The 11,041-nt window shown below is 47.5% G+C and overlaps 1 protein-coding gene across 1 annotated transcript; it reads right to left on the bottom strand.

Annotated features, from left to right (window-relative positions):
* Window positions 1–3,817: 3,817 nt before the first annotated feature.
* Window positions 3,818–8,739, bottom strand: FABP1 (fatty acid binding protein 1). Its single transcript, XM_025867625.2, has 4 exons — window positions 8,583–8,739; window positions 6,899–7,071; window positions 5,396–5,488; window positions 3,818–3,940 (listed from the first exon to the last, which is right to left on the bottom strand). The coding sequence occupies exons 1-4, from the start codon at window positions 8,647–8,649 to the stop codon at window positions 3,890–3,892; spliced, it is 384 nt and encodes a 127-aa protein (XP_025723410.1). The 5' UTR covers window positions 8,650–8,739; the 3' UTR covers window positions 3,818–3,889.
* Between the last annotated feature and the right edge of the window lie 2,302 nt (window positions 8,740–11,041).

Genomic DNA, 11,041 nt, shown 5'->3' with positions numbered 1-11,041 from the left:
CAGCAAGTCTCCTGGGGATCATTGTCAGAGCTTAACACTGCCCAGTCCTGATTTGACTGAATGAGGCCAGGTTGTGTGGAGAAGATACATTTAATTTTATATCTCCATGTTTACCCCATGTTTACTCCATGAAATCCTAGAAAATCGTGGGCCGGTTAATGTGCCTCTCGTATATATAGAAAAAGTATATACTCTGAAGATTGAATATAGATTAAGTTAGACACCCCATCCCCCCAAATCACTTTCTTTACCCTAGTGGGAATCCGTTTTTAAAAAAGAAGATTACTGGAAAAGTCTACATTTGCATGAATATAGATGCCAAAACTGGCTCTTTACAAATCAATCAGCACTCATGGGCACAGAGGGCGCTCTGTTGTTGGGGTGCCCACAGGACAGGGGGAGAGGAGGGGACAGTCGCAGGAGGGGAGAGGGGTCAAGGCAAAAATAGCTGATACCATCAACAGCTGTTAATTCAATTCATTTAAAGCTAACTTCAGGCCCAAAGTTCTCTGGGCACCTGTACAAAATCCAAATTCAGCAGAAAATAAATTTCTTTTTCAGGCATAAACACACAAACAATCTCCTCCAAAAGCAAGACTTGTTCCCAGGAGAAGATCTCAGTTAGGAGGAGGCTTTGGGAATTGTGTCAGATCCCAAGAGGCTTGGTTGAAGAGACCTTGTTTCTACTACATTCCTCCTCCTGTGTAGCTCATCAGCTGTGTGGCCCTAGAAAACCTCTTTCCTCTCTGTGCCTTTTCATCTGCGCACAGATGCTTCTCTGGACATGACAGAGCTGCTGCTAATGGTCTGGAGGTCAGACCCAACTGCAGTTCTCTCAGGAATCCAAGGGGCAATAATGACATGCCTTGTTTGGATGGCACATGCATCATTTTTTTAAGATTTTATTTATTTGACAGAGAGAGAGTGCGCGTGCATGCACACACAAGCAGGGAGAGCGGCAGGCAGAGGGAGAGGGAGAAGCAGACTCCCTGCTGAGCAGGGAGCCTGATCTGGGGCTTGATCCCAGGACACTGGATCATGACCTGAGCTGAAGGCAGACACTTAACCGACTGAGCCACCCAGGCGCCCCCACGTGCATCATTTCATCTGCTCTTTACCAAAGCCACAGAGGAGGTATTGTGTTGCCCAGTTTACAGATGAGAGAACTGTGGTCCAAAATCAGGGATTAGTTAACTGGAACCATGTCTTCAAGCCCATTTTTTTTTTTTTAATAGAGAGAGAGAGCACATGTGCGGGAGCGGTAGGCGGGGAGGGGCAAAGGGAGAGGGAGAGAGAGAATCTCAAGCAGACTGCGCTGAGAGTGGGACCCAAGGTGTGTGTGTGGGGGGGCTCCATCTCATGACCCTGAGATCACAACCTGAGCCAAAACCACGAGTCCGATGCTCAACCAACTGAGCCACCCAGGTGCCCCTCAAGCCCAATATTTTTACTCTAAATCATCTACTTTTCTTTTTAAAGATTTTATTTATTTATTTGACACAGAGGGAGAGAGAAAGCACAAAAGAGGCAGGGGGAGAGGCAAAGGGAGAGGGAGAAGCAGACTTCCCGCTGAGCAGGGAATTTGGTGTGGGGCTGGATCCTAGGACCCTGGGATCATGACCTGAGCCGAAGGCAGACACTTAACAGACTGAGTCACCCAGGTGCCCCTAAATCAATTACTTCTAAAAAAAGTCATGGCTCACTTAAAAAAATAGTTCCACACAATTAGTTCCTTGCAGAAAATTCAATATAAATAATGCAAAAAGTTCTCTTGACTTCCCACACTAAAGGTGATGACTATTATCTGGCATTCCAACAATCCATGGTCACATAAATGCAAGTATATCTATATAAATAGATAATTTTGTTTCATATTTTAACAGAATTTACATGATATTGTACAGGTGATCCTGTTCAGAAACTTTCTTTTTTTTTTTTTTTTTTAAAAGCTTTGTCTGAGAGAGAGTTCTACGATGGCACTTATAGATCTGCCTCGGACGTTTACTCTACCACAGGTTATTTCCAAGTACGGCTGTACCACAGTTTAACCTTTTCTTACTCATGGGTATTTGTTTCCAGTTTTTGGCTATTGTATCCTTTATATGCTCTTTTTTTGGTATGTGTTTAAACACTTCTCTAGGGAGACATACAACAATGGCATTGCTAGGTGTTAGAGAATTCACAATGAAAATATTAGTGGGTATTGTTAAATGGTGCTCCACACAGGCTGTAACAATTTTCATCTGTACCACTGATGGGAGAGCCATTCCTCACATCCTTGCCAACACTCCATGTTATCAATCCTTTTACTTTTTACTAGTTTGATTTGTAAAATGATATCTCATCTTACCTCCCTCTTCCCTGATTAGTTTGAGACTAAGCCTATTTCACACTGTGAGTTGCTCATTAATGTGCTCACCCCACGTTCCCATTGACTTGCTGGGCTTCTTACTGGTTTTTATATTCTATTAACCTCTATTATGTAAGTCACAAATATTTTCTCCCACTTTATTGCTTTTATTTTTGAAACTGTGTTTATACTGTCTCTTTTTATGCAAAACTTCATATTTTTGAGGTAGTAATATGAATTAATCTTTTCTTTCATAGGTTTTTGCACCTTTTTAAAGGTCTTCTCTACGTCAATATATACTTGTTTATCTACAGTATCTATTTTTCCTATTTCACATTTATTCATTTAGCTCTGTAGTTCATCTGGAATTTATTTTTGTAGATGGTATATTGTAGTGTGCTATAGGATTTTTCCCCTGTATCTCCCAACTCTGAGTTCTTACTGAAGCTCTGAAACTCTTTCCTTAAGAGTGCCTTAGTTCCCCAAATTATGGTCTCCCTTTTTTCCCAAGACCGTGCACACAGGAGGAGGAGGGGAAAACATATGGTAAATACTATGTATAGTGCAAGGCAGGAAGAATCTCATCCAAAAGACTGGTGCTGATAAAATGCCAGAGAGAGGGAAAGAGCACTTTCAGTGGTGCAATTTAGGAAGCCTTCTTGAAGGAGGTGGCAGTTAAATTGCTGGGGGAATGAGAGGTTGTTTAGCTTGATTGGAATGCATATTATAGGAAAGGGTTGCAGCTAGATAGGGTGGGACAGGCTACAGTGTGGGGGTCAGATCCAGCTGCCACCTGTTTCTATATGGTGTGCGAACTAAGAATGGTATTCTATGTTTAAATGTTTGAAAAAAAAAGAAGAAGAATACTATTTTATGACATATGAAAATGATATGAAATTCAAATGTCAGTGTCCATAAATAAAGTTTTGTTGGAACACAGGCATGCCCATTTGTTGGTGTATTGCTTGGGGCTGCTTTGTGCTCTAAGAGCAGAACTGTGGAGTTGTGACAGAGTGAATGGCCCACAATGCTGAAAATATTTACTTTCTGGCTTTTTTACAGAAGAAGTTTCCCAACCCCTGATAGAGAGACGTGAAGGTTTAGGAGTTTGACTCTTACGTGGTAGGCAATGACATGGGAAGCTTTATGATCAGTGCTGTTTTTCAGGAAGATGGCTGTTAGTGGAGAGATTGGTAGATAAGAGAGAAAGGAGCATCCAGCTCCTTGCCTGTATGGCTGACTGGGAAAGGTCATTCCAGGGTGGCTTCACAGGTCCAGCCACATCTCATGCTTCTTGTAGGATCACCTGAGTGGGCAGCCTGGGGCCTGCTTTCAGGGTGAGAATCACCCTTCAGACCTGACCCAGCAAGATAGAACATGCAGATCATCAAGATTTACAAAAATATAGATGATTAGGGCCCATTGATACCAATAGCACCATCAATGACAAGCCATCAAGAAGAAAAGTTTTTTTTTAAAACAAAGTTCACTTTATTACATTAATTTTACACAGTAAAAGAATATGCAGTGCAGACTTGTTTAAATTCTCTTGCTGATTCTCTTGAAGACAATGTCACCCAATGTCATGGTCTGAAAGTAAAAACAAACAAAAAAGCACAAAATGTTCATCTGATGTTGAATCGTAAAAGGTAATTAAGGCCACAAAATCATCCCAAATATGCTAGCATATGAAACAACCCAAAGATTTCTCTGTTTTTTGTAAGATCAGAGAAAGGGTGGGCCATCTTTTCTAAAATTCCATGCCAGGTCTTTGTCACTTCACTTCCTCATGTGAAGAGTTGTCCTGCCTTTTAGTGAATTCCTTTCTATATCGATGGCTGTGAGAGCAAGACCATCCAAACGAGTCCAGTCTAATCCAATTTCTCAAAGTTTCATTGAGTGCCTGCTATGTACCAAAGGAACCCCTTAGCTTCAGCAGCAAGGGAATGGAATGAAAAGATCTAGGTTTGAACCCTGGTTCCATAGCTCATTAGCTGGATGATCTTGGACAGGTCAACCTATCTATTAAATCCCTTATCCTGCCTCCCTCACAGCTGAGGGGAAGGTTAGGGGAGATACCAAAAGCATATCAAAGCAGGAAAAAAGCCTATCAAAGGACTTTGGCCAGGACTGAGTCCAGGAAAGGCTCATCTCCCTTTGCTGGTACCTTCCTGCTATTCTGTGAATGTGCCAGCATGGGTGGGGACAGCATGTTTCCTTGCTGACCCTCACACTCTACCTAGTTGAGGGATTCTCCCACTTGAACGAGGAGGGGTGTGACAGACCCCTTGGGTACTGTTCTGCCTTCTATTACTCCCCAAAGCACATCCTGGGGACAAAGAAGATCCAGAGGAACATAACTGCAGGAGAAACACTGTGCTATTCACCCCCAAATCAAGGACAGGACATGGCCGACTATCAGGCACCAAGGATGATTGCACAACGGGAGTATGCCACTCTTAAAAGCTGCCATAAAGTTGCTATGAATATGATTCTTCTTGTAAATGCCTGTGAGCAAGTCTTACGTCTACATCCCGATGGAGACAGAAAGGTGGGTCAAGCTGGTGGCTCTGCAGGACACTCTATCTCCTTCTACCAAGCACCTCTCTTACCCCATCCTGTTTGGGTGTGCGTGAAGAAAGGGGGGGAGCAATGAGAGAAGGAAGAGGGCGAGGTTAACTAGCACATCTGCTCCAAGATGGTACTGAGTATACGAGTCCGCACCATCTGTAATGGGATTGGCTGGCTCTGTGTGGGATTGTGCATATACGACTGTGGATGACAGCCCTGTGTGACAGGCCCCGCTCAGAGCAACCCTCATTCTGTCATTCCCTGGCTATTTGTTGCCTCAGTTTCCCCACTTAGAAAAGTCAGGGCTGTGGGAAGATGGAGATAATGTGTGTAAACTGCCTGGTACATCATGGGTCCTCAGTAAGTGGTAGCTGAGGCTGAGCACAGGAAAGGTGGGGGAGGGGCTGCACCTCACCCTGGACCTCTCCCTTCCCCTCAAGCACTGGGAGCCAGCAGCCCAGAGTGCCAACTTACGTTGGTGATCATGTCGCCATTGAGTTCGGTCATAGACTTGATGCCTTTGAAAGTTGTCACCAGTTTATTGTCACCTTCCATCTGGACCACTGCCTGCAGGGGAGAGAAGAGATGAGCTGTGAGGAAAGTCGGGGGAGGGAGCAGGACCCTCACCAGGGACACTGGTTTCCCTGCCTGGGTCCTGGCTGACAACAGCCAAGCCACTCACATCCCCCAGTCCTCCAGCTCTAAAGACAGGAGGTGCCTTTAAAAGCCAAAGAAAATGACAGTGCTTCTTTGGTCAAACTTCTAATTTATGGTACGTGAACTATGAGAAATGAGCATAGGACACCTAAGTGGTCTCAAATGCAAGCACTAAGATAAAATTGGTAAAATCCCAATTCTCCACACTGATGGACAGAAGGAGTAGCAAAATTCCAAATACTGGCCGGTTGGGAGAACACCTATTAGGCTTTGGTATATGTTCCTTCCAGCACATTTATGTTTTCTGCTGTGGTCTCTTTTTCAAGCTTTATGCATCCAGGAAGAGAGAGCAGAAACCCAGCAGGAAACAGAAGACCCTGGCCAAGGTTAAAAATGTGCCTCCAAGACGGACAGTTGGAAAAGGCCTGTGGTAAAACCCAAGATGGCCTGCCCCTTCCTATGGGCACATCAAGACAATTTCCCTCCCAAAGCTTATCGCAGACTTTCTGACCTGTACTGTCATAGCTGGAGGGGCAGAAGAGGTAAAAAGACCAACATGCTGAGGCCAAGGCATAAAGTTGTCTGGAGCAGGAGGCATGAAGACAGCTGCTCTGGGGTTTTGGCTGTGCCAGGCATGTGGAGTTTCCCAGGGAGGAAGCGAAGTCTCTAGGGAGGGGCACCCCACTGCCTCGGATCTCTCTGCCATCATCTTCTGGTCATTTCCACAGTGCACACCCTGAGCTGCAGCCTAGCAGTGATGCCACCCTGCCCACTCCCTTCAGTCAGGGAAGGGTGGCTATGCCCATTTTACAGATAAGGTAGCTGAGGCCAGGGGCTCAGTGACCCCTGAAGGCTTGGTCTGAGGGCCTGCCCCGGGCCCTTGGTATTCTGGAGTCCTTGGTGTTGCTGGCACCTCCTCCAGGAAATCTCTCCCCATGACTAGCAGCTATAGGCTCAGCAAGGCCCGTTTACTTTGGGCTCAAAGATGACCACAGCTCTGTTTAGGGTTTTTCACAGATTCCTGCTTGTCCACTGCTGGGCCTGGGAGAACCTGTGCCTGGTCCCCCCCACGTGCTCCACGTAAGAGAGCTCGGGTTCTCGGGCCAGAGCACCCAGACAGTCACAGGAAAACGGGAAGGGCCTCCCTAGAGCTTCCCTAGAGTTGTCTTGGTCTCTCTGGCTCCCACCCCAGAAGTGGAGTCACAGATAAGGTATCCGTGGTGGGAACTGTGAAGTGGGAGCCTGGCGGGATCAGGCCCTGGGGCCAGGTTCCAGGGAAAGTTCCAGAAGCAGAGGGTGGTGTGAGGGGGCACCTCCTACCTTGACCTTCTCCCCAGTCATGGTCTCCAGCTCACACTCTTCCCCCAAGGTGAACTCATTTTGGATCACTTTGGACCCCGTGGTGATGGTGAGTTTGAAGTGCTTCCCGTTCTGCACAATTTCTGACACCCCCTTGATGTCCTTCCCCTTCTGGATGAGTTCATCAGGCAGACCTGGTGGAAACCATTTAAGGTTCAGAGATGAGCAGAGGTGGGAGCTGAAGGGCGGCGGTCACAGAGAAACTCTGTGGCGTGGAGTCAGACAGGGAGGTGCCGTGTCTCCCCAGAGGCCAGAGGCCCAGATTGAGTCCTGTGAGCAACAAGGGCTTTGACCTCTGAAAGGAAAGGTCAGTGGCCTGACTCCGCCTGACCTGGCGGGCCACTATTTCACCAGGGGAGAGGAGCGGGTTTATAAAGAAGATACTCCTGTGTCCTGAAGAACCTTTCCTCTAGTGAGCGCCCTGGTTCCCGCTCGCTTTCTTATCTCACACCAGACTTTGCTCTGAGCGTCAGTGTTTCATTCCACACCCAGAGTGACCACACGCTTTGTGTTCCAGCCAGGTCCCTCCTGAGAGTGAGAGGGGGAGCAATGAATAATATGCTAGGACAACACGGGCCAGCCAGGACAGTGCCTGGCGAGCCTCTGGCCACATCTACACTGTCATATGAAGTGAGGTCCCTGTGCGTTGGCAGTGGGGTTAGAGGGTCCTGTGGCCCAGGTAAGGGATTCGGAACAGAGGTGGACACTCTGCAGGAGAAGAGCCTAGCTCTTGGCTAGCTCTGAAGGTCCTCTCTCTGCCTTTGCTGTCTTCCCCACACTTCCCCCCACCCCAGCACCCTTCTTTGTCTCACTGCCCCTTTCCTCATAGGGTTCCCTCTACCTGGAGCATGCTCCCCTCCCCCTGTCCCCTAGGGACCACTTGCTCATCTGCCAAGGCCCAGCCAAGGCTCACCTTCATCACCAGCAAGCCCTCCGTCCGTGCCCTCCCGTGAACCCCTCATCCTTCACATGACTCTGGGGGGCACAGAGGAGTAAAGTGGGGTCTCTGGAACCAGCATCCACTTCAAATCCCAATGCAAATGCTTCCTACCTGTGTGACCTTGGTCGGGATTACTTAACCTTTCTAGGCCTCAGTTGTCTTGACTGTGAAATGGGAAAAATATTAGTACTCAACTCAGAGTTTTTTGGTGAGGATTCATTGGGATATTGCATACTTAGGGCTTAGCACAGTGCCTGGTAATGAGTCAGTGCTCAGTACACATTAGGGGATACTTTATTGTATTTATCTCTTCTCTTTTTCTCTCTCTAAACTGTGACTTGGAAACGAGGCTCATTTCCAAGTTATCTGTCTCCTTGGTATCCCTCCCCTAGCACAGTGCTCAGCATGGGGTTGGCCCTGAATCAACGTTTGTTAGAAGAATGAATGAATGAATGAGGGAGGGAGGGAGGGAAGTCACACAGTGAGGTGTCAGCAGAGATTGCCTATGGAATGGCCGTGTCCAGTGAGCACTAGCACAAGCTGCAAATGACTAAAAAAGTCCCATGCATAATATGGCCTCTGGTCTGTGCAAAGCCTGAAACTTTCCTCCCATCCCAGCATCGAGACTCTGATTAGCCACCGCCAGCAGGGCTAGACCCTCACTGCCACGTGACCCCCAGCCTTGGTGTCCAGCCCAGCACTCACCAACTGCCTTCATGAAGACCTCAAAGTTTTCCTGGCTCTGCAGTTGGTACTTGCCGGAGAAGTTCATGGTGGCGACAAGGCTCACTCCACAGCGGATCTGCAGCCCTGCTGGCTGGGCTGCCCAGTGTGGGTTGATTTATAGGGGGCTCCTTCCGCTTCGGATATTGGACATAGGTCAGCAGCTGTCTACTCCTTTATGGCCAGGTTCAAACATTAACTGCTAAGAGCAATGGTCAATGATAAAAAAACAGGATGGGCACAGCAGAGGTTTGCTCTAATTCAGCAAACATTAATGGATGTCAGTCAAGTGCAAAGCCCTACATTCCTACAGCCTTTAATGTGCCAGTCCTCCATTAAATGTGTGTGTGTGCATATGTGTATGCACCTGTGTGCTTAGAGATGTGCGCACATATACGTGTGTGTACTTAGATCTAGACACACAGAAAAATACCAAAGAATCCTTTTAAACTCAAAACTTCTCCCTTCTTTACATAACCTTATGATCTCTTCCATCCTTATCATTATACAAACTTAATTTTTACAAAGATGTCATAAGCCCCTAGCGCCATTTTGTATTCTGGGATTCCTCTTGATAATTCCAAGCTCTGCACCGTCCACATCAGCCCCCATTTAAAGGTGTCAAACAAAGCACACCATAGTGAAGGGCAGGTGGGAACCATGGAAACTGGGTGTGCGGAAATTGAGATGCATTTTATTAGGCAGAGACGGGGTAGGAGAGAGAAAGCAGGTAGTATCTGCTGGGCCAACTGAACATGTCAGGGGGGCCATGCTTTCCTACTGCACCTTCTGCCCTTCGCTCACCTTCTCCACCTGCTCACCTCCTCTAGAAATCCTCTAGGCTCATAGAGCACTTTGCAAATACCTATGTTCCAAATCCTACTGGGATTATTTCTCTGAGTATTCTTTTTCATTTCTTCTTTGGCATTCCCAATACCTGGCACCTAGTAGGTGTCCGTAATAGGTCAGTAAATAAAAACCATCAAAAGGTAATGAGGCCATGGATCTTCTTGTTAAAGGAAAATAAGAAATATGGAGAATTAGGTTGGCACAGCCCCTCACATCACTGAATCATTGGGGCAGGGCAGCCAGGATCAGGGTGTATGTGTGTGTGTGTGTGTGTCTAACCAGGCAAGTATGCATAGATGAGACTCCAGTGAACAGGGCTGGCAACGGGGTAACCCTGAGACACTGTCCATTTTTTCTCCTTCCTCTGTGGTCCTGCTCTGCCATTCCAGCCTGCACCATGATAGATGGTGGGAGATTGCAACCAGAGCTTTCTGTTTCCTGGACAGTGCTCTCCATTGCCAGGGGACCCTGTCTGTCCTCACCTGCGGCATGATCATCAGGATGACTGCATGCTCACTCACTCAGCTGCCAACTGTCTGGGCTGCCGGGGCATCTGCTCTGGAAGCCCAGCAGCCCTCAGGTTCTGGCTGTATGGGAGTCAGGGGACACATGAGTATATGGGGGCTCGTGCCAGGGACACTGACACTGCAGGAAGACAAGCTGGAGGAGCACAGCACTAACACAAGCATGTCAGTCCACAGGAGAGGCGAGCTCTGTTGTCTCCGACTCCCTCACACATACTCTCCCAAACAGAATGTGGACCTGTGGATCCAGCAAAGCACCCGAGAAGTCCTCTCATCCCCACATGTGCTCAATGTCTAAGCCCTCCTCTGGCGTCCCTGACAGGTGGCGTCAGCATATACCCTGCCACGGAGAGGTCACTCCTTTCTGAGCAGCGTGGGCAGAGGGCACCGGTTGACAGCCGTCATGCAGATCCCAACACCAGTAAGCCTTTCCCTCCGGTGCAGAGGGGTGCTCCACTCTGCCCTCTCTGCTCGGTCCTCCTCTGACAGTGCCCAGGACACAGAGTGGTTCCCAGGCCATGGGTCAGGACGGTCCCTGGAGAATGTTACGCAGGCTTGGAAGCCCAGAACTCACAGCCATTTTTAGGCACCACAAAAGCCCTAGCACCATTGGGACAGTGGCTCAAAGCATGATATGCACATCTTGTTCTGAACCTTGATTATGTACCTTTTAATATGTCTTATTGTATTGAGGGAACCCATATTAGATCCTAATCTCCTCCAAGTGGGACAATGATTTTTTTTAAAGATGTATTTATTTACTTGAGAGAGAGAGAGAGAAAGGGCAGAGGGAAAGAATCCCAAGCAGACTCCAAGCAGAGCAATGAGCCAAATGTGGGGCTCGAGCCCACAACCCCAAGATCATGACCTGAGCCAAAATCAAGAATCAGATGCTCAACCGACTGAGCCACCCAGTGGCCCCAGGGACAATGATTTTTTATTTTATATATGTATGTGTAAGGCAATGAAAAATCCATTATCTTAAGAATTGGCATCAGAATTCCTCTTGGAGAGGAAACTCTGTGTGTGTGTGTGTGTGTGTGTGTGTGTGTGTGTGTGTGTGTGTGT

Source organism: Callorhinus ursinus, unplaced genomic scaffold (assembly GCF_003265705.2).
Source record: "Callorhinus ursinus isolate GAN/ISIS: 27379988/994484 unplaced genomic scaffold, GSC_fseal_2.0 scaffold10, whole genome shotgun sequence".
NCBI classification, from domain to species: domain Eukaryota; kingdom Metazoa; phylum Chordata; class Mammalia; order Carnivora; family Otariidae; genus Callorhinus; species Callorhinus ursinus.
This window is presented reverse-complemented; position numbering and strand designations above follow the sequence as displayed.